Source organism: Necator americanus, chromosome V (assembly GCF_031761385.1).
Source record: "Necator americanus strain Aroian chromosome V, whole genome shotgun sequence".
Classification (NCBI taxonomy): Eukaryota; Metazoa; Nematoda; class Chromadorea; order Rhabditida; family Ancylostomatidae; genus Necator; species Necator americanus.
In genome coordinates this window covers 26446736-26470067 of record NC_087375.1, presented here as the reverse complement: position 1 = coordinate 26470067, position 23332 = coordinate 26446736, and the positions used below count along the sequence as shown (strand labels likewise).

Genomic DNA, 23332 nt, shown 5'->3' with positions numbered 1-23332 from the left:
GTAAAATACACACATACATAACGTGCACGAAATGAAATGAAGCAGGGTGCAATTGCGTAGGCGGCTGCGCTCGAAGATGATCGTGGTGGAATGCCACCTACTAAAAACGAAGGAAAAAAGAGTTCTAATCCGCATCAGATGTTGAAAATTGCAACACTACGATCTTAACCTCAACATTTTAGCAAAGCATGTTCCAACTCATTTCGGCTCGATTCCGTATTTTGGAAACGCAATGAAAAGAGATTTTTTTATTTGTTTTTTCTCTACATCTTATCCTCCCGATATCGATGGCGGGGGAGGCGGAAAGTATGGATTCGGTCCTCAATTCGAGATGTTTAGTTACGAACTTAAGATTAGTTTTAAAATCCCCTTTGTTGTTTCGCTTTTCTTCGGAGTCAAAAAGGAAAGAAATCCGCATATTTTCCGCTGACGACGATGAGCACACACAGCAACGGGAACCCCACAATGTCATGGAACATCACCTATATTTTTACTCTTCCTTCATCACAGAACAAAATGAAGATGAACGACGGGACTCGAGCGCTCTTAGTTGACGTTCCTTTACATGCATTATCACCTTGATCACCTTGACTCCCGTTGATCTTCGAACTGGGGCGCCAGTAATTCTTCCATTTGTCCCGATCGCGTGCCAGAGTAGCCCAGTAGTACCTCGTTTCGCGTGGGACACGAAGAGCATCATATTTTTCTTTGAAGGACTTTGTGAAGAAATCTGACCATCGGGTCGGCGGTCTTCCTGTAGTGCGCTTAATATCGCGGGGAACCCAGTCGCTCACGGCTCTGGTCCAACGGTTGTCGTTAAAGCGCATTACGTGTCCGGCCCACCTTATTTTACTTTCCTTGGCAAACGAGGCGGCCTCTCTAATCTTCGATCGCTGACGTAGGAGAGAACTTCGGATCCCGTCCCTCACTTGCGTGAAACGGGATACTCCTAGCATCGTGTACTACTTTCTTAAGCTGAACCAAGATTGTTATTGATCTTTAAATCATATCTTGTGGGATGACGAGGCGTTTGAGAGAGTAGATTACACGTGTCTTTGATTTTTCCAGGCTCTGAAGAAGGCGACGACGCCGAAACGTTAGCCAGAATAAAGATCAATAACAATCTTGGTTCAGCTTAAGAAAGTAGTACACAATCAAACTCTACGATGCCAAGATTCAAAGAAGGTCGAACTTGGAATTTACTCCTAGCATCACTCTCTCAGTTGCGCGTTCAATGACGCTCACCGTGTTTTCTTTCTGCTTGCGAAATGCCCAGGTTTCTGAAGCATAGGTCAAAGCAGGAAGTACGGTGGTGTTGAAGAAGTGAGCACGGAGCCGGCTGTTCTTGGTCTTCTTCACTACATTCTCGATGCTCTTATACCCTCCACAAGCCGTTCGTCTCCTCCTGCCCAGCTCGGGCGTCAAGACGTTCATTATGTTCATTTCTCGACCCAGATAAACGTAGCTGGTGCATTCGGATATGTTCGTTCCGTTGAGCGTGAATGAATCTTTACATTATACTAGTATAAAATGTATGAGGCACAAATCATCGTTCTGAAGGAGCCACTAACAACTGTCAGCAATTCGGTGTGGAAGAGAATTGATTTGATTTGATTAGCGAATTACGAAGTGTTTCACTTGGTAGAAAGAAGTGCACAATGCAAAGGGAGACATTTACGTTGTTTTATGCTGACATCTGCTAGACTAAGTTGGTCATTAATGCATTGTTAAATGTTATGTTAGTGTTAGTTATGTATCGTGATAATTGCATCTAAAATCTGTGCTAAACTTTCACGCCTAATACTAAGTGAACAACTGATGCATAGTTAATGAAACGTGCTAAGTGGATCGAAAATATGTGCCAAAGTTTTGGATCTGATGAAATACAACAAACGGTACAGTGATGCTACTGTGACGATATTAAGTTTTCAGCATCTTCTGTCATTTGCTGTATGCGAACCTTGAGCACACATTTTAGATTCATTTACCACTCTTCATTAACTATACATTAGTTAACGACGCTTTTGATAAGTGATGCACTGATGTAACATTAGTGATCCAATGAGTATTAGGCGTGACACATTAGCACATATTTTTTAATCATTTAGAACGCTTCACTAACTATGCATTAGTGATCCACTGAGCCTAACAGACGTCAGCATAAGAGGACGCCACCGGCTCTCTTTGCTTTGTGCACTTCGATCTGATAGTTCTACCAGGTGAATGCATAGTTAAATGTTATGTTAGTGTTAGTTAAGTAGCGTGATAAGCTCCTTTGATAATGTTCGTTCATCTTGAATGTAATGTTGTCTCTCCGGAATTTGAATCCTCTCCAAACATAATTGCCAATAGTAGCTAGTAGCTCTTTAAAAACCATGATTTGTAACTCATTCATTATTATACCAATATAATCTGAGGGAGAATCAACTAAGAGAACTCAATTTCCTGACGATAATCTTCATTTTGTTCTGAGATGAAGATGAAGGAAGAGCAAAGGTAGAGAATTCAGCAGAGTTGAGGTACCGACTGCTTTCAGATGACGTCCCATGACGTGGTGGCATTTCTGATGCTGTGTATACTGTGTACCGTTGTCAGCGGAAAGTTTGCAAATTTGCAGAAAAATACTCTTCTTAACTCTGAAGAAAGCGAAACAACCAATTGGATTTCAATGGATCACTAGTGGTAGTGTTTTTTTGATCTGCCAAAGATTGTTAACAAAGCATCTCGAATTCCAGACCGAGTCCATACTTTCCGCTATTTGAGCAGCCAAATTGGGATGGATAGGTTGGATAGAAAGACGTACAGAAAAAGCAAATGAATAAAACTCTTCTCATTGTGTTTCCAAGTCACGGAGTCGATGACAATGAGTTGTAGCATGCATTCTGAGTTTGTGTGTGTGTGTTTGAGTCTGTGTCACGAAATTTCATAAAATAATGGAGACTGGTTGAACTTCGTCGCATTTTTGCGACAGCGCAAGAAGACTATGAAATGAAATAGGACGGCTCCCATAAAAAAGGAGTGATTGACCGGCATCGTAAAGCTGTAAAATGGTGTGACAAAGGCGATTGGTATGCCGGGGTGCAGTTACATCGCACAATAACTTCGTGTTCGTGTCGCAAAAGGTAAATGAGACGTTGCAACCGTTTCATATCGATGACCACTGCACGTTGCAGCCCGTGACTTCTCCGCTCGTCTATTTCCTCGGACGTTGGCCTCAGGTTGGTAACTTTCCTCTTTGGAAAGTGGAAACACATATGCAAACAGTTGCTTAAATAATTGCCAACAGATTACATGATTCGACATATAACAATATCTTGACCAGTACGATGATGTCGTCCGCGTCATTAAAAGATTCTTTAATAACTGTTGGGCGTAAACTGGAAGAAAACCTTCGAGTAATGCTTTCAAATTGCTTCTATATTATACTGGCATCGAAGGAGTGTTTGGAGCTGAAGTTTGAGTATTCTTTAAATGTAGAACTGACCCGTTTAGAAAGAAAAGTACGAAATTTTTTGCCTAAATCTATAAAAAAGAAGAATGCGCTGTTAGAAAAACACAATTCTAATTTTACAGAAAATGGCGCAACTATTAATTTTTATTGATCAGTGGAGGCACATGAACCGAACACCGCAAGAAGTCTGAAGTCCGGCTTTAGCAGGACGCATAGACTGGTATTTGAATAAGTAGACTAACACATAACTCTGCATGAAATAACCAGCAATGTCGGATGGTACAGCCTGTAGTAAGGGTATTTCACTATGGCTGATCAGTCAAAAGACATTCAATTTGCAAATCCTCAGCTCATGGCAAGGAAGCATCAAAAATACCTACCGCATGTTTTTTTAAAGTGAATCTATCGACAACAAACAGCTAACGTTCATAACTAAGTATGTCCATTGCGCATGCCTCTAAGTCACAATATGTCATCATAATGCGATGAGTCATACGCATTTTGCTCCACGAAGATTTGTTATAGAAGCTACAAAATTGTAAAAAAAAAAGAAACACACGCTACCACTTCCAAAACATTCACAAAAGCGCATACAGTTGTGAACAAGGTTAGCCGCTTCGTCTTCAAGGTAAGTTCCTACGAAATAAAGGTTTGAATCATCGTCATATCGTTGCGCTGCTGTTCACTGCTGGCCGAACGAGCAAGCACGAGTAATTGGATGTGCTGTAAACAAAAGAATTTTAGATAACGAGTGATACGCTCCACTAGTAAGTTTGTTTTTAAGAAATGAAATGTAGAGTAATGTCCATTTCTTTAACTGGACTCAGCCGAATAGAATTCGTTGAATTTTCAACAAACAGCAAACCGCACAGGTACTTAGACATAAATCGTTCTGACTTCAACAACTATAACAACAAAAGTGAAAATTGAAATGTTGCTGAATGACACTCAAGCAGTTTTGAAAGTAGTTCAGCGAAGGTAGATTTGTCTTATTTGAACTTTTTTGAACTTAGTGCAACTTGTACTTGCTGTCAAGGTTAGGTCGCACAACATCGTGGCCTCAAGTCACTCATTTCCTTCGTTTCTTAACTAAATGGAGGTGATAGAACATAATAAGATCTGAAAGCTACCGTCTGGTGCCTACTTTGACTTAAGGGGAAAGTGAGTGTTACACCCTAACGCGACTACTAGCATCTTTGGCGGGATCTGTCGTCCTCAGACATATCCGAGCCAATCCCGTTCAATCTTCAACTAGAGCTCACAAAGGATCTATCCATTCGCCGTTATTCTATAATCAGCAGAACATTACGCTTGATTGAACTGGCGGTCACCTGATGTCCTCAGATCCCCTTTACCACTTTTACTATGACAAGAGGTCTTCTCCAGTTTGAACGAACTGGAGAAGACCTCTTGTCATAGTATTATTATACGAACATAATCAGAACAAGTTGGAGAAGACGATCAGATGGTCTCTTTATAACGTGACCAAAGATGCAAATACGGTTTTCTGTTAGGACTTCAGAATTCGGCGCAACATGCGTAAAATTGCGAAAATTTTCTACTGCCCTTGTTTCACTCCGGTTTTTCTTCCACTCCGCTTCGAAAGGTGAAATACACGCGGCTGGTATTCAAAGCACAACACTTGTTGTTCTATTCTATCGTTAATTGAGCGTGCGAACTTTTCTGGAACTCCATCGAAGCGCATCGTGAAGGCAACCTCGATGAGGAAGACCGAAGGCGGCTTCGAAGACTGAAAAAGCTATATCCATTGGCTTCGAATATCGCTGTCACACTTCCATCACTGTCAATACAATGAACGTCCAGTCTGTCGCCGATCCACCTATGCCAATTTTGGCATTTCCATCGCGGATGGCTTCTTCGTGATAATTGATTAGTCGATCCAGAATGATCCGCTCCGAAACTTTCCAAATTATACGCAACAGTAATAAAGTGCAAAGGATAAAGTGTCTGGCGTCAATCAATCCGCATGGGGTGCGTCCCACGTTCAGTTCAATTCAGAATCGTTCAAGGTTTACGAACGTTTATCTGGCCTATGGTGGCTAGCCGACGTGTCAAGTCAGTGTCTTTATACTCCGAGACAAGTCTCGTACCAATTAATCGACTTCGGAGGGATGAAAGGCTTGGTGAGCACTAAAGCGGATTCGAACTTCCGATCGATCGTGCACGAGGCCAAACCTCCTGCCACCACACTACACCGGCCCCGCAACAGTAATATTCCTTAATAATTCCTGCTTCCCAAAACGGATAGTTCCTTCTGGAGGAATTATGATGGCATGTCTCCATAAGTCCTGAATCATTCCGACGATATTGAGCGGATGATTTTCGTCATCAAATTCCAGAAGAAGTGAAAAATTCCGTGCTAATTCTTTCGTGTTCACCAGAATATCAATTTTTTGGAGACTCCGACTACATCGGTGGTTCTGTTCTGTATGGTTTTCGCCGCGGTGTATGTCGGTCATTAGACGTGCACGAATTTAGAGACAGACAGTGCTTACCAGTTAGGCAAGTTTTGGGATGTCACCTCTTAATGGGCAGAGTTGCATCTCCGACAGCTACTCCCATTACAGTGATAAGGATAGACCAACAACTCTTCATCTTACCACTATGCTCTTTTAGCAGAGTAGAGACGTTCTTCAAGTTCTTGTCCTTCCATGCAATTGCAAACTACCTCGCTTTTGACGTGACAAAAGAAGCTCATTCGTTCTCACGACCGCGTTTCAGCTGATGACACAACTTCCATCTCGGACGCTTTTTCTGTTTGAGAACACCGTTGGTGCGGGTGACACATACGTGCTGTACGTGGATCTAGTCTCCACAGATGCAAGGGTAATTTCTCCCTCTATATTAAAACTGAAAGCGTCTATTTTCCAACTCTGAATACATTTATTGAAGGAGCCGGCGACGTCCACTCTCTTCTTGGTGGCTAATCCAATAATGATCACCACCCATCGGCGAAATTTCTTTCTAAATTCGTCATCTCTCAGTCCAGCTGAGTCAAGCGTCGGTTGATATGAAACTGCAGAACTCTACTTCACGTACCATTGAGTTGTAAAGAACTGGACGGTGGTTGGAATCGAATGTGACGTCTCAGACAGCTTTTCGAAAGTCCAGCAAAGGAATCTTCTTTGTTAGAACATTACTGAGCTGAAGCATGGTGTCTTCCGCTTGCACAGCTACTCTGTATTAAACGGATTGTTGCTACCGTTATCTGATGTTTACTTCGTAGAATAATACCATTTTCTAGGCACATATGGTTGCTGTCCGCGTCCCATCATTCGCAGGCATGTGCGTGAGCACTCACGATCCAGAATTTGAGTCCTCTGCGATTCCGCAAGTGTACAAAGGTGTGGCACAAAAATGCATCTTTACAGCTTAGACCCAAACTTCTCCACCAGGTTGTTGCGGTCATTCCTTACTGCTATTGCGCATTTGCCTACTTCCCGCGCAGTAGATGGTGTACTAATCGATATTGATGGTGAGGCGATCCCTTATGCGTGTTTCCAGCAATGAAGCAAACGGTGCATGCGGATAGAATTCACTTGACAGCGATCAGCAGTTCAGCGTGACGAGACGGATAATTGTTGCCAAAGATTCCATATTCCTCTCAAGCATTCGACCCATCAAGGTATGGGCTCTGCCAGAAGACAGCACAATTTTTGCAACATGTGGAACTGAAGACCTCTCAAGTGCCTGATTGCTCTTAATGAAAGCAGGGCCACTACGTGCGGGTAGCAATCGGACTTGTGAATGCTGCCCCAGGTCTGGGTATTACTATTCTCAGCCGTACAACCTCTTAATTATACAATTAATTGTACGTTAATTGTATGTATGAGACAATAACGCTGCAGTCCCGCACTGACGGCTACAAACATCATCCGCGTACATATCATCTGCTTGACAAGAACCTGGCAAACAGGCAACGGATCTATGCCATGATCAGTGCTTTGGTTTATTTCTGCTTTCAACATAAAAGGCTTAGAGGAAACCAGATTTCCATTCTTTTGTTTGCACTTTTCTTCTTCCTTTTCCTTGCATTAATGTCTAGGTGACATCATATCTTTGGCCACTTCTTAGTTCATCAGTAACCATGGCTCCGCCTCTTCAAACTGCGCGCTCTTGATATAACCTTTTATAAGATTTGAGCAAGGACTATAGCTTCTGGACAAAATGTTGGGCACGTGTTTGCCGCTATCACCCCTAGCTCTACGGTGCCCCACTAATTGAAAGACCCCATAGCATAGATCCATGCATGCTTGATAGAAGTTCTCTTTTGATAAGGTACGTTAAGCATGAGCCAGAAGTATTAACATTCTTTGTTACGACCAACGTTTTCTTTTCGTTTACGACCGCTTTCGTAAAAACCTAGAAAGTCAAGAGATTTGCGCAAAAATTTCTTCAAAAGCCTCGTCCAGGACAAGCTATCACTTTATGAAACGAAATAAGACACGAAACCAAGCGCCAATAGTGCCCGAATCACAGTGCCGGACAGCTTCTAGGGCCTCACCACACGTAACTTTCTGAAAATGTTTACAACCAAAAACGCGATTAGATTACATTGATTAGATTTAAAAAGTGCTTGTCACATGTCACGCGAAGCAGAGCCATCGAAGAAAGGAAGGAAAGTGAAAGAAATCACGATGCGTTTGTTGCTGTTTAAAAAAGGGGAATAGAATGAGTAGAGGTCTAGATTTGCTGTGAGGGATAAAAAAAACGATTAAGAAGAGAGAAGGGAATAACTGGAAAGGAATTGAATAAAAGAACATTTCCATACCATTTGAAACTATGAGCGCGGATGATGCAGTAGGTGAACATAAGCGAGCTACATTTATGTGCCGCAGACGCAGCGCGTCGCAGTGCAAAAAGTGCTGCCAGTGCAACTCTAGTGCAAGGACAGTGCTGCAGAGGACAAGGGTAGTGCAAGGTGCAGTACAAGTGCATCAGGACGACGAGTTTATGAATGGCTCTGCTGACTGCACAAAAACGCCGCATGTCGAATCGTCTACAAAAACGTGCACTAGTTGCTGGCTCGTGAAGGGTGGTTGCACCGGGTATTCGGTGGAACGTGCTTATTATATCTAAGAAAAAATGAAGAAAGTGTTGTTCACATATCCTTCTTTTTTCTTTCTCGATTTTTTTCTCGAAAAAAATTTCTCGATCCTTGCTTTTTTGGCTTTCACAGCTGGAGTATACCCGTGTATATATTGTCCGTGTAAACTACTTACGGAAGAAATTTTCGTCCATGTATTTCTTTAATTTGGGCGAAATTGTTCTCTTATTAGGACTGAGGTCACTGTAACCGCTATGGAAACGTTTAACATGCAATAAAAAGTAACAAGACAAAAAAACATCTGTTATGGTTGTCATTTACCTTTTTCTCAAAGCACATACTTTACACAAATCTTAAATAAAACAAGGTTTGGTCGGATCTAGCACAATATAATTCATTGCTATTTGGAACTACTATATGCTACGTCATTTGAGAAAATTTCATGTCAACTATCTCTGGGTGACGGGTGTAGCGCAGTCGGTTAGAGGTTCTGCTGCCTGCACGATCGATAGGAGGTTCGAATCCGCACTAGTGCTCACTAGTCCTTTCATCCCCCCGGGGTCAATAAATCGGTACCAGATTGGTCTGGGGGATAAAAACACTGACCTGATACATCGACTAGCCCTCGCAAGTCATTGTGTAGCCAGTTACACCGTTCGTAAACCTTAAACGATTCTGAGTTGACGTGAGCGTGATAGCGCACCTCAAGCGGATTGATTAAAGGCATCATCTCACGAATCTGGGGTAGTACAGACTTCAGGTAGTGTATTCGTATACGAGATAGTAGATTACGGAGAGAGGGGGGATTCCGCCCATTTCTTCCTAATTGCCGTAAAAAAACGGCCCAAAATATGCGGCGCGTGAACAAGACTGGCGCGCTCCAATCAAACTCCTTGTAGAAAATAGCGCACCGGAACGCCCGAAGCCGTATCTTCCGCACCTTTTTTTACGCTAATTAGGAAGAAATGCACGGGATTATCCTCACCTTCATAATCTACGATCCCGTATACGAATACTCCACCTGAAATCCGTACCACCTCAGATTCGTGGGGTAATGCCTTTAACGCCAGACATTTTATCCTTTATCCTAATGTCTTGGTGAACAAAAATGCGCGCAAAAGTGACTATACCAATAAGATGATTATTTAGGACAATCAAATCTCAGGCTTAAATCGAAACAAAGTAGTTTTTAAGTGATTTCTTTGAGCTGTAGCCAAGATTGGTATTGATCGCCTTTATTAAACAACGGCTAACGTTTCGGCGTTATCGCCTTCGTCAGAGCCTGGAAAATTCAAAGCCATTAGTGATTTATCCCCTCAAGCGTCTCATTACCCTACAGAAAGCATCCAAATGGTAGGAAACTCAAACAGCAACACATTGGCTAGTACTTACCTCATTAGCTAGACTTATTAACGCAGCAGACCACCACGTACCACAACTACGAGTCACAAGGGTTTCATGTAGGGACTGACGGCCCTATATAAAACATTTTTGACTTTGGATAACCGCCAAAAGTCCAAAAATGAACAAGAAGGATGAGTGCATTGCTATCAAGAACGAGTTATCCCCATATCAAGACCAATGCGGGTTTTGATCTACGAAGCGGGCCGTGAGGTCCCTATATAAAACCCTTGTTACTCGTAGTTGTGGTACGTGGTGGTCTGCTGCGTTAACAAGTCTAGCTAATGAGGTAAGTACTTGCCAAGGTGTTGCTATTTGAGTTTGCCTACCGTTTGGATGCCTTCTGTAGGGTGATGAAACGCTTGAGGGGATAAATCACTAATGGCTTTGAATTTTCCTGGCTCTGACGAAGGCGATAACGCAGAAACGTTAGCCGTTGTTTAATAAAGGCGATCAATACTAATCTTGGCTACAGCTCAAGGAAATCAATTAAAAACTACGTTTCAACATGCTGAGATTCAAAGACAGTCGAACATGGGCGAAACAAAGTAGCCATTCGGTGATTAATCGCAACTCGTATAAAAGAAATCTCACACTTTTTTTGAAGCGCTGAGGCAGTGATAACGAGAAAAAACGGAGATGAAGAACATTGCTTCCTTTGCTTCATCCGTAGATGCACTTTATTCGTCCTAACGACTCCAGTTTAAATCAATAGAAGTTTTTGTTAACAAAGATTCACACGCTGTTCATCGGGTCAATGCCTTTATTCTCCTAGATGAGTGCTGTACCAATTTATCAAGCTCAGAATGATGGACACGGGGTTGATATTGTGTGATTTTGATGCGGGCAACTGCCAGCGTTGTGAGGGATCCTACGTCATGCTACATCCGCTTCGATAGAACACTACGAAATACGAAATATATGCCTTTTCATTACCTTTCAATGCAGTAATGCAGCAATTCCGTCAATTTCCGGAGACGCGTTGGAAATTTGAACCCAGATAAGATGTGGGACGTACGGGGTAGGTGGGGTGTTCTGAAACACTTTCTGATTGCGAATACATTGGAGACTTTGTAAAATGTTGTGAAATCTTATGAATACATCTTTCTTCTACGGATATATAAAAGATAAATGATGAAGTGTCTGGCGTTAATCAATCCGCTTGGGTTGCGCTATCACGTTCGCTTCAATTCAGAATTAGTTGAGGTTTACGAACATGTAACTGGCTTATACAAGACTTGCGGGTGTTAGCCGATGTGTCACATCAATGCTTTCGTCCTCCGGGACAAGTCTGGTACCAGCCCAAAAGAACGAAAGCCTTCGTACGCACTAGGGCTGACTCGAACCTCCGACCGATCGTGTTGACAGCGCAACCTCCCACCGACTGCCCTACATCTGCCAGACCATCATAGCTTCGAGCTTCGAGGCGACGGGAGCTTCTAAGAGAAAAAGCGACGATTACGAACACAAACAACAAAAGAACAAACATTATGAGCATCTGCAAACTGATTGTTTTTGCACAAAGCTGGATGTGCTGGCTGCTCGTTTCGACTGTTGTATATAGTTCAAATAAGAGTTCAGCTACATATATTTCAATTGATAGGCGGTGATTCTCAGCTAAAAATTGCTTGTCGTGCTCCTCTTGAAATCTGTTTCAAATTCTTTTAGACTTCTATTGATCTTCGACCAAACTCTATGAATGATTTCGTAGAGACGAAAAACCTAAATCAAAAAAAATTTCTTGAATAGATTCTATGCAGCAACTGTACAGATCTCCGACCGTTTGAAGCTGCTCAGTTATAGTTTTTTTTTACACAAGGTCAGAAGTTAAAAGATTTTTTATTTTGGACACAATATCGTCAGTAGCACGGCATCAAAAAGAATGGGAACTGTTATGATGTTGAGCCATGAATGCTGCTGATGATTAAAGCAACTGTATGACAAGTAGCCAACGAGTTTCGCGGACATTTGGCTCTACACGCTTCTAAAATTAACTGACGACCCAACTTTAAAACAACTCAATCAAACTCAGCTTACTGTTTAGGTTGCTCAAAGTCACTACATGACAGAAGTTTAGGTGAGCTGAACCAATTATCGCTTGCAAGGGCACAAAATATCTCACAATTTCTAGGACTAAAATGCTTACACTCAATATATGTGGATTATTAATTGTCACCATATCTTCTATGTTAATAATTAATGTGAGTGATGTTGATGTTGTTTTAAAAGTCTTTCAAAACCTACCGCTCTTGAGACGATATTTATGTTACACACATCGTTTTCAAACAAATTCCTCATTGAGTGATGATTCCGAGTACAATTATCAGTCTTCAGAGCAAAACAGATTTTTCAATCTCCAATCCAAATCCGAATCTATTCCAATCTTCCGCGAAATTTTCACTTGAACACTTGCTCTATTCTTTTAATGTCTTACCAGACAAAAGTTGTTCTATCGTCGCTTTCAGTGAGTTTAGTTGCTCGTTGCTTGTTCTCTAGTTTATGTACTAAACTCAAGTAATTCATTGAAATGAGTTTCACTTCGTTTGTAGCACGCTTTTTTCTTGACAGCCCAGTTGCTTCCGTCTATAAGTTTTGCTTCCATTTTGTAAACGGCGGTAACCCATGCTTTCTCAAAATTAAAATTAAGGAATAGGTGAAAGAAGGAGTCGTAGCATTCCAAGGAATGAGGAGCTGCAAACTTTCTAGTCAAGTACATTTACTTACTTACTCGACTTAATCGGCGGGCTAATGTCATCACCTGATGCGATTACCCGCATCTTCGCCGAGGTGTGCCGTCCTTGAACACAGCTCTGCCCAACCTCCTCGATCTTCTGCGAGAGCTTGCACAGAATCAATCCATTCATCGCTATTCCATATTCTGGCGAATCTTACGTCTAGCCTGAACTGCCTATCCACGCCGAGTGTCCTCAGGACCTCCTTCACCACTTCAGTCCAGAACTTCCGTTTTCCACGTGGCTCCTTTCAGCTCGAACCCGGCAAACCTCTCAGAACAAGGCGATCTACCGGTTTCGATGGAGGTCCTAGATGTTGACCTCTTCCACGTGTTATCCGTCGATATACCACATCAATTTCTGCGTAAAGATCTTCATTTTGCCATACTCTAGGCCAAAAGTAGTCAAGTAGCCGTCTAAACAGCTTTCAATCAACCGTGCAATCGATCTACCCCGTCACCGTAGATTGTGCCGCCCAAGTCTCCGATTCGTGCATCATGATGAGTCCAATTGCGGATAGGTAGACTCGCAGCTTGACTTCGTTGGTGATGGGGTTAAGGAGTTAAATGCAGAAGTGGCGTTAGCGCATCTTTGTTGAATATCTGTCTCGTAGCCGCCGTTGTTCTTTAGCGTATAGCCCAGGTAACAGAACTCATCGACGAGTTCTATTGGCTGTCCGTCCACCCTGATTCCCGTCCAAAGTCTCGAAGAGATCCACATCTGCTTCCAGTTAACAGGGCGTAGACATAGTCTATAGGCTGCAGCCAGCTTCGATACAAGGTTGACAACATGATGAAGTTTCGTACTGCTTTCCGCGAATATAACAACATCGTCGGCGTACTCGAGGTCAGTCAAGGGGCACCTTAATGGTGCTAAGACAATGTTGGCAGGACATTGGTCGACTGTTCTTCGCATATTGTCGTCGATGGCGAAATTGAACAAAAAGGGTCCTGCCACTGCCCCTTGTCTTACTCTAGTTACAACTTCAAAAGGTGTTGTACATCCGGCTGGTGTTCGAACTGCAGCAGTTGTTCGTTGATTTATGTCATCAAGCAAATGAACGAACTTTTTTAGTACTCTATCGGCGCAGACCGCGTTGAGAAGACGGCTTCGGTAAGGAGAGTCGAACGCGGCTTCAAAGTTCAGAAACGCTAGTTGCATTGGCTTCGAATACCGCTGCCGAATTTTGATCACTCTTCTGACGATGAGCATCTGGTCCATCGTAGATCGTCCAGGACGAAAGCCAACTTGCTCGTCTCGCGCTGTTTATTCGCGATGTTTAATGAGTCGGTCCAGGACAATGCGCTCTAACACCTTGTACATAACTCGCAGCAAAGAGATTTCTCGATAATTTCCAGGGTCCGTGGCGGATAACGTCTTGTGGAGGGGAATTATGATAGCGTGTCTCCACTAATCAGGTATCTTTTTGTCTATCCATATCTATCCGCATTTCTGCGCTTATCCTGTCGTCTTCACCAGATTTTCCATTCCTCATTTGGAACTGACGAGTCCTTGTATCTTGAAGCTGAGAAGAAATGGACGGCGGTCAGAGTCGCTATATGACGTCCCAAACAGCTCTAGATTTTCGGATATCATACTGAGGAATGTTCCTCGCCAAAACGTAGTCGAGTTGAAGCTTAAGAGACCTCATTTTTCGCTTGCGCTGCTCTTCAGGCGTTAAAAGGGTTGACCCCTGCCACGTGAGCTGATGGCGTCGATGATTCCTCTTAAACGTGGAAGCGATGATGAGGCCAGTCTGTTGACAACGGTGACCGTCTGTTCGCAGAAGTCGGCCAGACGGTTACCGTTGTCCGACGTGCGCTCCGCTGGATAATACCATTTTCCTAGCACGTCGGATGGCTGTTCAAGTCTCATCTTCGCATTTGCGTCGATTCCGAAGTGACCACCTGCTGATTTGGTATTTTAGATATCAATGCATTGAAGAAGGCGTCCTTACTGTTGTCCTCATCGGCTTTCGTAGGTGCGTGAGCACTTACGATCGAGAGTTTACGTCCTCTGCGATCCCGCAGTCGTAGAAAGGCGCATCTAGACGACGTTGAACCAAATTCCTTCACCAGGTTCGTGTAATCGTTCCTCACAGCTATCGCGCAGCCACCTACTTTGTTCTCATCAGCATCGCCGCAGTATATGGTGTAATTTTCGATGCTGATGACAGGCCGATCTCTCATGCGTGTTTCCTGCAATGCAGCAAAAGGCATACAGAGATATCGCAGAAGTGTGGATAGAGCGGCTTGTTGGAGTTCACTGGATAGTGTTCGGCAGTTCAGCGTGAGGAAACGAATGGTTGTTGCCAAAGGTTCCATGCTCCCTTCAGGCAGTTGACCTTTCAGGTTTTGGGCTTTGGCGGTGTGCTGGACGACAGCACCTTTTTCAATGTATGGGAAGCTTTCGCCATATAACGGTGCAGGTTATATAGCTCGTACGTTCCCAATGCGTACATTCGATGTTGATTGTGTTTAGTTAAAGCACGGCCACCACGTGCAGGTAGCAATCAGACTCGTATACGCGGCCCCAAGTCTAATACATTGATTTGCAAAGCTGCAAAAAAAACTTGATACACCATAAATTTCCCATGGTGTGACACAACCGAGGAACATAGCTCAAATAAACATGGACTATACAAAGGGAGAATTGCTACAATATATTGCAGAAGGTAACTGAAAGAAATACGCGTTGAGGCAAATAGAAATGACATTTCGATTCAGAGGCAATAAGCACAATGAAGTCATCGCGGTTTATCATTGTTCCCATAAGATTAAAAAGGCCGGGACATGCCTCTAAGCAGGATGTGTGATCGTTACGGACGGCAAAGCATGCTCTGCAATGTGCCATCGCGCTAGCCACAAGATTGGTAAGGAGTTTTTGTGATAGGGCGTTGTAGTATATAGTTGCGCTACAGTCACGTTAACCTCATGCCATGTGACGTCCAGTTTTGTGTGTATGACTGGAAGGCCTGTTACAACATACCCCCGCACTTTTATTCATTTCCTTTCAGTTGCTAACACAATGTCGTGTTACCTTACCTATCTCGCCCGTTTGCAATTCCATTCAAGACTTGAAAGCGAGCATCGGTAACCGAACCACGGTCACGACTGCCCAGATCCAGAAAAATTCGCGCTAAATCTATCGCAAAATATTCGCGTAGCCCTCCGGACCAATATGAACACAGAGGTCTTACCTTGCTCAAGCTCCATCTTCTCTCGCGCCTCTTTGCTGCCGCTGATTCCCTTCTTCTACTTCAAGTGTCATTGCTCTAAGGGAGATCATGTGCCCACACTGGATTTACAGAGGGTTAAAAAAAACCGGGAAGTGTCGATAATGTTCCTTTTTTCAACTTGAACTTCTACTTTAATATTGTGAAGAAATGAGAACCTATTAAATTGAGAACTGGACCACGACCCTCTTATGGAGTAAGGGATTTTCTATCGAATGATGAACAACAATTGGGAAAAACTCCTATTTTTTTTAGCGAACTTTTCACTTTGAAAAAAGCTTACAACTTACTCGTCCACCCATTTTAATCGTATGAACTTTTTTCCTTTCTTTCTAGAGAACGGAACTTTGAAACAGATGAGTTCCCTCTAAGATTAGAATATATCACAATCCTGATTTCAGTGCTCTAAAATCTTCATTTCGAAAACTGGCAGTAAACCTGGCGACTCGAAAGGTATGATTATTTGCTTTAAAATGTAACAGAAAAGATGATAGTTGATGAGAAGAAAAGTCTCGATTGTTAAATTCCGTGAACCTGGAACTGGATGCAAGTTTTGCAAAGTTTAAGTTACGACATATCGGATGAAAACCAAAGATTTCTTTATGTCCAGTTCTCCCAAGAATCACTTGAGTGGAACTGCAAACTCCAATCTGTTGCACTCTCCCTTAAAATGGTTAATACGTTTGCATATAGCAGTATATATGGATAATGATTAGGAATTTACACTCTCTCCTAACAAAACCACATAATTTTTTTGAAGAATTGGTTAAGATGTATAGAACAAAGTTTTCATCTATGTTCTAAACGGCACTGCCTCGGTTTGGGGTAGAGCAGACGAAGGAAAAGTATAGAACAGCTTGGAGAATCAAAGAAATAAAAATTTAGTAAACTCGGCGAAATCGTTGCGTGCTCAGAAGGGCCATCTCCGACATAACAACCAACGAATTTGATATACGTAGCATTAAAGATCTTGTGACTTCATCTACCACTTATACTCTACCATTCCTAAGACATTCAATTATCTCTTACTCGTGAACCTTGGTTTACTCGGACGTTAGCTGCTCTAATTCCATGTCTACGGACCGACTGAGGATATTTCGAGTGCAGACTTCCCTTACAGTTTTAAGACTCTCGGGTTCTGTCTGTCAGGGTTCTTCCGTTATATGCTCGAATTATTGGAGTGATTCCTAATTTTCACAGTCAAAGCGCCTGTTTAATTTCTTAGAGTTGTAATACACAACGGTTATAATGGAGACCGGAGAACACTACTCTACTTTTTCTTTTTTATGCAGCAGACTTATGAGCGGGTGGTTAGATTTCTTTTTATGTTGCTAATTTCATTCACTGGCAGTGCGCTAGTATTCTCTGGAGTAGAATGTGCAGGACTTATCTACCTGAGGCTTACTACCTCTGTCACTCCTTCTGTTGCTGATGGTGCCATTTGATTTCAGATCTTTTCGCGAATCGACTTAGAGACGACAAAATTCATTTATTTCAACATTTCACGCACGAATTCATCAATATGTTAACTAAAAATAGCTGTTTTGTTTCCTATTTATGTGCCCACGATGTTTTTCAGTGAAACTTTCGTTAGCCTAACTTTTGCCTTTCGCTGTCTTCAGAGGCGTAGTGTTCCACAAGACGTGCGATCTTTGGTAGCACGCATTTGTCGCAAACCAATGTTCTAAAGAATGGGAATAGTGAATACAGTAGATTTTTTTCGAAAATTCTTCCTTGTAGTAGTTTATATATGAACCGCTACTGAAAAAAACTTTAAAATGTGTAGTGTTGCTTCGTCGGTTGGCAACCATCTGCTCCTGATCCAGCTGATTTCTGAACTTTCTGAGGGTGGAGGTTCGTGTGTTTTGATGTAATAGTTGCTAAACACTTGTACTTTCCAAAGTCTATCCACTACCAAAGAAAGCCCAACTTTAAAAATGTTTCCCAATATCGCCTTTAAAAAGGTAGTTTAAGAATAACCTACAGGTTTGATGTGATACTTGCTCAATGGTATATGGTAAATGTCTGAAATGCCACATTGCTGCATTTCTTTGACTTATCTTAAAACATTAGTCAGTTACTCGTAAGGTATCCAAAAGGCGTAACCACTAAAAGCAAAATTATTTGTATCTTTTCAAAATATCCAGAGACTGTCGATCCAAGAAAACATTTAGCTTCTCGGAAATCCGGTTCTAGCAATACTGTGACGAGCAGATCATCAGCAAGTCAAGTGGACGTCAGCCGTAAGCTCTTGCTTTCACAAACCTTTCATTTTACACACCTAACAACACCACGAATTTAAAGGTGGTGAACTTGTGTTGATTTTTGGGACCATTGCAAGGTCGTTGTTAGGAGGAAAATAATAAAAAAAAAAACAAAATAGGATAACAAATAAAGCATTTTCACTCGCGTTAACTGTAGGAATGAAGACCTCCTCTCAATCATTGGTTCTTCGAATGTCTTAAGGTCAAAAAAAGGGAAGACGTTGGATATGAGGGTCCGCAGGAAACCCCTCTTTGTGGTTACTGGATTATTGTTATTTGTTGTCGTATTAGAAGATGGTCTAAACTTTAAGAAGTCCAAAAGTAAGTAAATAGGAAGTAGAGATACGAAGAAATGAAATGAAGTGAAATTTGTGGCACTGATCTTCACTTTGTTCAACAAGCGGGTTTTAACTGCCATTTGGAAATACATCATAATTTGAAATAATGTCTGGATAGTGCAGAATCAATTTGAATTATATACGGCAACTTGTATGCATCTCTTAACTGCTTATTCCATTCTCTCATTACGGTGGAATTATGGCCAGGGCCACAATTAGTTGCTCCTGGAAACCATCGGAAGGAAAAGGGCTAGACTGCGGAGACTGTGTTTGCGCGTGTACGAAGTTTTCTGCGCCGAATAGAGCTCAACAGTCGATTCATTTTCATCTGCCGATTTCGCCTAGATATGAATCAGAAGAAGCAAGTGAATCCCATGATGCTCCTAAAATAAGTACGAAATTCAAATTCAGAAGAATTGTTACAAGTTTAATCTATGTCTAATGTATTCCTCTTCGACGCCTAAGAACAGGGAGTTGTCTTAATCACCATCTCTGAAGTGTAATCAGCGCAAGACTTCGCAAAAGGTTTATTATGGGGCATGAGGCCATCAACACGTAGCAAACGATCCGCAGTTCGCCCCATTATGATGTGCGGGTCGGAGAATTGAGCAGCACCGCTTTCGTTGATGAGGAGGCGTGACTGCACGGAAAGGAATTTGTTTAGACGAGTGCTTGACTACTTCTGGCCTAGAGTAAAAATGAACTATATGAACTTACATTACAGCAGATGACACGTGGAAGGTATCAACAAAATGCAGCGCCATCGAAAGTGGCCACAGAAAATCATTTCCGTTTCTTCCGGCACTTTCTAAGGAGAGCGACGTGTTTGAAGAAGCTTGTCGGATTAAAGTTGGAAAAGCCATCTGGCCTAAAACGGAAGTTCTGGACTAATTTGGTGAAAGAGTATTAGGGGACACTCAGCGTGGGTAGGCAAATACCCGGATCCCGCAGTCTACAACCTCATCTCTAGCTTTTCCTGCGGATTCCCTCGACACGCCAGATTCGTGGTTTGCTGCCCCGAAGCTAAGTAAGTAATATGGTGAACATAAGGAGAACGAGCACTTCGTTACAATAACATCTGGTAGTCTCCTGAGAAGTTTGATATAACCAAATTAAGGCCGGTTTAGAGGAAATACTCATCCGAAACAGTTTGGATTTTATTATGCTTGGCGCGCTTAACATAGGCGATTCACTAGTATTTGCGTTGGCAAAATGTTTATTTCAGGAAGTGGCCAAGAAAGCATGAGTTCACCAAAGCTTCATTTGTGTAGCAAAAGTCTGTACTATTTAACTGGGGTATATTTTCACTTTTTTAAGACAAGTTGAAAAAAGATGGAGAAAAGAAGACCAAAATTGTTGAATTTGTCATAAGGAAGAAGAAGTCGAATGAGGTACCTTGCTTATGAAGTTCTTAGTTATTACGCAAAATGCACAGATATGAAAACTGTGTGAAGTATGGACAAATATGATATGGTCATTTGAGATATACATTTGTTTGCACGCAATCGTCATAAGTTGTTCTGGATCTTTGCATCCTTGCTTCAGAGCACTGGTTTTGGTAGATCGTATAGAATGAACAATTTCGAGGTCTTTGAGAGTAATACGGGCAAAATTAAATCAAACATCCGAATATCCTCTGACTTTTGAGACAGGCAACTTTCAGTGTTCTCACCTTAAATTCTAGTACGGAACTTTCGAACTCGCTCCAGGTTTCTGCATTTCTTCTGCAATGATACTTAATTAGGTTATTAATTACATTTACAGGCGTTTTACACCTAGAATTTTGAACGCAGCACCTAAATACACTAGACATGGCAGTTCTTTGCCAAAATGCTGATGCTGACGCATTCTCTTCGTTTTTTGGTCCAAATAACTTAAATCTTTTTGATCTATATCATTAGATGTAGTCATCAGTCGATTTGTGAAAACTATGTAGATCTATCTACCTAGTTAGTTTGAAACTCTGAAAGAACCTTTAAGCTTGCAAAAGCACGGATTTTCTAAGTTACCAGCGGCTCTTGCCTTCCTACTCCTTTTCAAATTCGTTCGCCCTTGACGTCTACTTGTTCTCAGATCGCGTTTCAGCTGAATACGCAACCTGCTTCTACGATTTTCCTCGTAACTGGTGTCACCAGTAATACGCCTACACATACACAAGGATCCATGTCTCTGCGGATGCAAATACGAACTTCTTCCTCAGTTCTAAAACTGGAAGTGTCTTCTCCGCAGCTACTTGAATAAATTTAGAGAAAGAGTCAACATCATCCATTCTCTTGTTGGTCTGTATTCCAGTACTGATCGACAAATATTGGCGGAAATTCCTTCTGCATTCATCGTCTTTAAGATCTGCCATGTCGACCTTCAGTTGATGATGAGCTCCACGACTCCCATTCTGGAACCTTACCTCCAGGCTGAGAGGAAGTGAGCGGTGACAGGACTTGAAGGCGACGTCCCAGACAGCTCTAAATTGTCGGATGTCCAAGAAAAGGATGTGTATTATTAGAATGTAATTGATGAAGCCCAAGAGCAAGCAAATCCTGCTTTCGCTGTTCTTCTGCAGTTAACTGGGTTGTCCCTTGCAACCTAAGTAGATCGCGTTGATGATTTCTTTTAAACATGGATAAAACTATGAGTTTCATCTGCTCGCAAAGATCTACCAGATGATTTCCGTTACATGATGTTTGGATCGTGGGATACTACTACTTTCCAGGCACATTGGATAGTTGTTGTTTAAGGTCCAACTTTGTATTTGCACCAATTCTGACAATTACCGCTGCTGCTAGTTAGGTATCTTAAATATCAAGGTGTTGGTGTATCACAAAAGTCCTTGTTGCAGTCTACAGCGGTTTTCGCAGGTGCGTGAACACTTTGAGTCCTCTACGATCCCACAATCGCACGAAGGCGTACTTTGACGACGTTGATCAAACTCCTGCACCAGGTTGTTGTCGTTCCTCACTGCCGTTTCGCAATCTCTTACTTCCGCTTTGTCAGCTTCGCCGCAGTGGATGAGCTAACCATCAATGCTGATTATGGGGCGATCTCTGATGCACATTCCTTGCGGTACAACAAACGGTGCAGATATCGCAGTAGTCTGGACAGAGTAGTCCGGACTATAATCTGGACCAGACTTTACAGCGCCCTGCAGCTCAGTATTACGAGACGGATGTTTGTTGCCAAAGATTCCATGCTCCTCTCATGCATTCTACTCATCAGAGTATGGGGTCTGACATGGCACTGGACGATAGCACCTTTTGAAAAAGATAGAGAGCCTTCTTAACACTGCGAATGGTGTCGCTGTTTACAAGGCAACCTCGCTTATCTGGAGGGGAGATTTTCACACCGGTATGAGCCGGCAAGCGCCGTCTACCTCTGAACTCGTGCGTGTCCAACAACCGAGATGCACCGCCGTTAACGAGAACCCACCGAACGAGTCGGAGGTTCTGTTCTGCTTCTAAAAGATAAGCTTCTTGTGAAGAGGAATTAAAATAATGTGTCCCCACGGAGAAATGGCAAATCTAGTGGACACAACGGAATCAGCGCAAACATTCTGGAATATTTTCCACCTTCTGAGACTCGTGAGATGACAAAGATTGTCCGTCCGGTATGAAGATGTATTGAAGGAAGGATACCTGACTCGTGGAGACACGTTATCTTGATTCTTCTCCACAAGAAGATATCTGAGGCTTCCTATCCAAGTAAGATCCTTTTGATGTTGCGTGCATCAATTAGTCTTGAAAAACCTTTTTCCAGTCGCTGCTGAAATGGTAAATTAGCTCCTTTTACGTAGCGGTAATGTCGGCTCGCGTCTTTGCCACTGGGTCACGGTTCCGCAGTTTTCTAATTGCAAGTTTGCATTGTCTTCCTTAATTAGTCTCTGTTCTCATCCCGCTCTCAGCTTTTTATGAGTCGTAGCCGCACTTTAACGCTGCCAGCCGTGTAACATAACTATGTTGCAAACTTTATCTTACAGAGACGTAGGTTGTTCCTGCTCAAATCAGTGCCTTAACAGTGTGACTGTTCTAAAAATCAGCGTTGGTAATAGGCTTAGTGGATTCAGTGAAGTTCTATGATCAAACATCTGCAGTCGCTAGTGAATAACGCATTGTTCCATGTGGCAACCCATAGTGGTTAATTCAATCCTTAGAGTCCTCAGAACGTACAGAACAACTTGTCTTCTAAATTTGTCGTTGGCAAATGGTGCTCGGTAATTATTGATTAAACTGCCCTAGAGAAACTGTGATTTTAAATGAGTGGTGTAATCGTTATTTCGCTAAAAACACATTGATGCGATGTCGTTGCTGAGACTGCTAACTATGTTCAAAGCAGCGAACCATGTGTTCCATCCACATGGAATCGAAACATAACAACAACAGCAAAATGTTGTTGGTGCGAGGATTATAGGACATTAAAAACACGTTCAATTGCTTATGATGTATACTAAACAATGCAACTTTTTTTTACAGGAAATTAAGACCGATCTCAAATCTATTACAGATGAAGAAGATCCATTCAAGAAAAGGTAACTTGTATTACCATTCAGGGATTTTTAGCTGATCTTTTGGTAATTTTTATTACAGATATCGGGAAAAACAAGAAGAACAATTGAAGGGGAAAGTTGAGCAGTATTTTTCTAACGTTGGAGAGAAAGAAAAGGACTTATCAGTCTATGTTAGTAAAATCTAATGATGCCAGTTTAATAGCTTTACGCCTCGTTCTTTTTTGTTTTAAGGGTATGGACAGGACACAGCTAAAGAAAGACACGGAAAAAACACAAGGAATGACGAGAACAACAGCAACACAAGCTTTAAAATGAGAGAAAGAAAAATAAGAAGCAGACGACTTG

The 23332-nt window shown here is 42.2% G+C and overlaps 6 protein-coding genes across 10 annotated transcripts; 2 read left to right on the top strand and 4 right to left on the bottom strand.

Annotated features, from left to right (window-relative positions):
• Positions 1-482: 482 nt before the first annotated feature.
• On the bottom strand, positions 483-956 carry RB195_015294 (uncharacterized protein; the record flags this gene model as incomplete). 2 transcript variants are annotated; one of them, XM_064205938.1, is made up of 1 exon in its annotated part: positions 483-956. In XM_064205938.1, one exon carries the CDS (start codon positions 954-956, stop codon positions 483-485), a length of 474 nt encoding a protein of 157 aa, XP_064061818.1. The 2 variants fall into 2 exon arrangements, with proteins under 2 accessions (XP_064061818.1, XP_064061819.1); XM_064205937.1 differs by having other exon boundaries at positions 483-827.
• Positions 957-3602: 2646 nt separating this feature from the next.
• On the bottom strand, positions 3603-8246 carry RB195_015292 (uncharacterized protein; the record flags this gene model as incomplete). Its single annotated transcript, XM_064205935.1, has 4 exons — positions 3603-3737; positions 3832-3853; positions 4092-4174; positions 8244-8246. 4 exons carry the CDS (start codon positions 8244-8246, stop codon positions 3603-3605), a joined length of 243 nt encoding a protein of 80 aa, XP_064061816.1.
• Positions 6197-6848, top strand: RB195_015293 (uncharacterized protein; the record flags this gene model as incomplete). The annotated part of the gene is made up of 2 exons (XM_064205936.1): positions 6197-6298; positions 6717-6848. 2 exons carry the CDS (start codon positions 6197-6199, stop codon positions 6846-6848), a joined length of 234 nt encoding a protein of 77 aa, XP_064061817.1.
• A 2182-nt stretch (positions 8247-10428) lies between the features above and the next one.
• On the top strand, positions 10429-23302 carry RB195_015289 (uncharacterized protein; the record flags this gene model as incomplete). 2 transcript variants are annotated; one of them, XM_064205930.1, is made up of 9 exons in its annotated part: positions 10429-10479; positions 11990-11997; positions 12052-12121; positions 16289-16340; positions 18062-18130; positions 19807-19880; positions 22953-23008; positions 23067-23157; positions 23219-23302. In XM_064205930.1, the coding sequence occupies 9 exons, from the start codon at positions 10429-10431 to the stop codon at positions 23300-23302; spliced, it is 555 nt and encodes a 184-aa protein (XP_064061810.1). The 2 variants fall into 2 exon arrangements, with proteins under 2 accessions (XP_064061810.1, XP_064061811.1); XM_064205929.1 differs by lacking the exons at positions 10429-10479; positions 11990-11997; positions 12052-12121 and adding exons at positions 15284-15326; positions 15379-15461.
• RB195_015291 (uncharacterized protein) lies at positions 13148-13873 on the bottom strand (the record flags this gene model as incomplete). Of its 2 annotated transcripts, none has more annotated exons than XM_064205933.1 (1): positions 13148-13873. In XM_064205933.1, the coding sequence occupies one exon, from the start codon at positions 13871-13873 to the stop codon at positions 13148-13150; it is 726 nt and encodes a 241-aa protein (XP_064061814.1). The 2 variants fall into 2 exon arrangements, with proteins under 2 accessions (XP_064061814.1, XP_064061815.1); XM_064205934.1 differs by having other exon boundaries at positions 13148-13864.
• On the bottom strand, positions 14330-14976 carry RB195_015290 (uncharacterized protein; the record flags this gene model as incomplete). Of its 2 annotated transcripts, XM_064205932.1 has the most annotated exons (2): positions 14330-14559; positions 14610-14976. In XM_064205932.1, 2 exons carry the CDS (start codon positions 14974-14976, stop codon positions 14330-14332), a joined length of 597 nt encoding a protein of 198 aa, XP_064061812.1. The 2 variants fall into 2 exon arrangements, with proteins under 2 accessions (XP_064061812.1, XP_064061813.1); XM_064205931.1 differs by having other exon boundaries at positions 14524-14976.
• Positions 23303-23332: the final 30 nt, after the last annotated feature.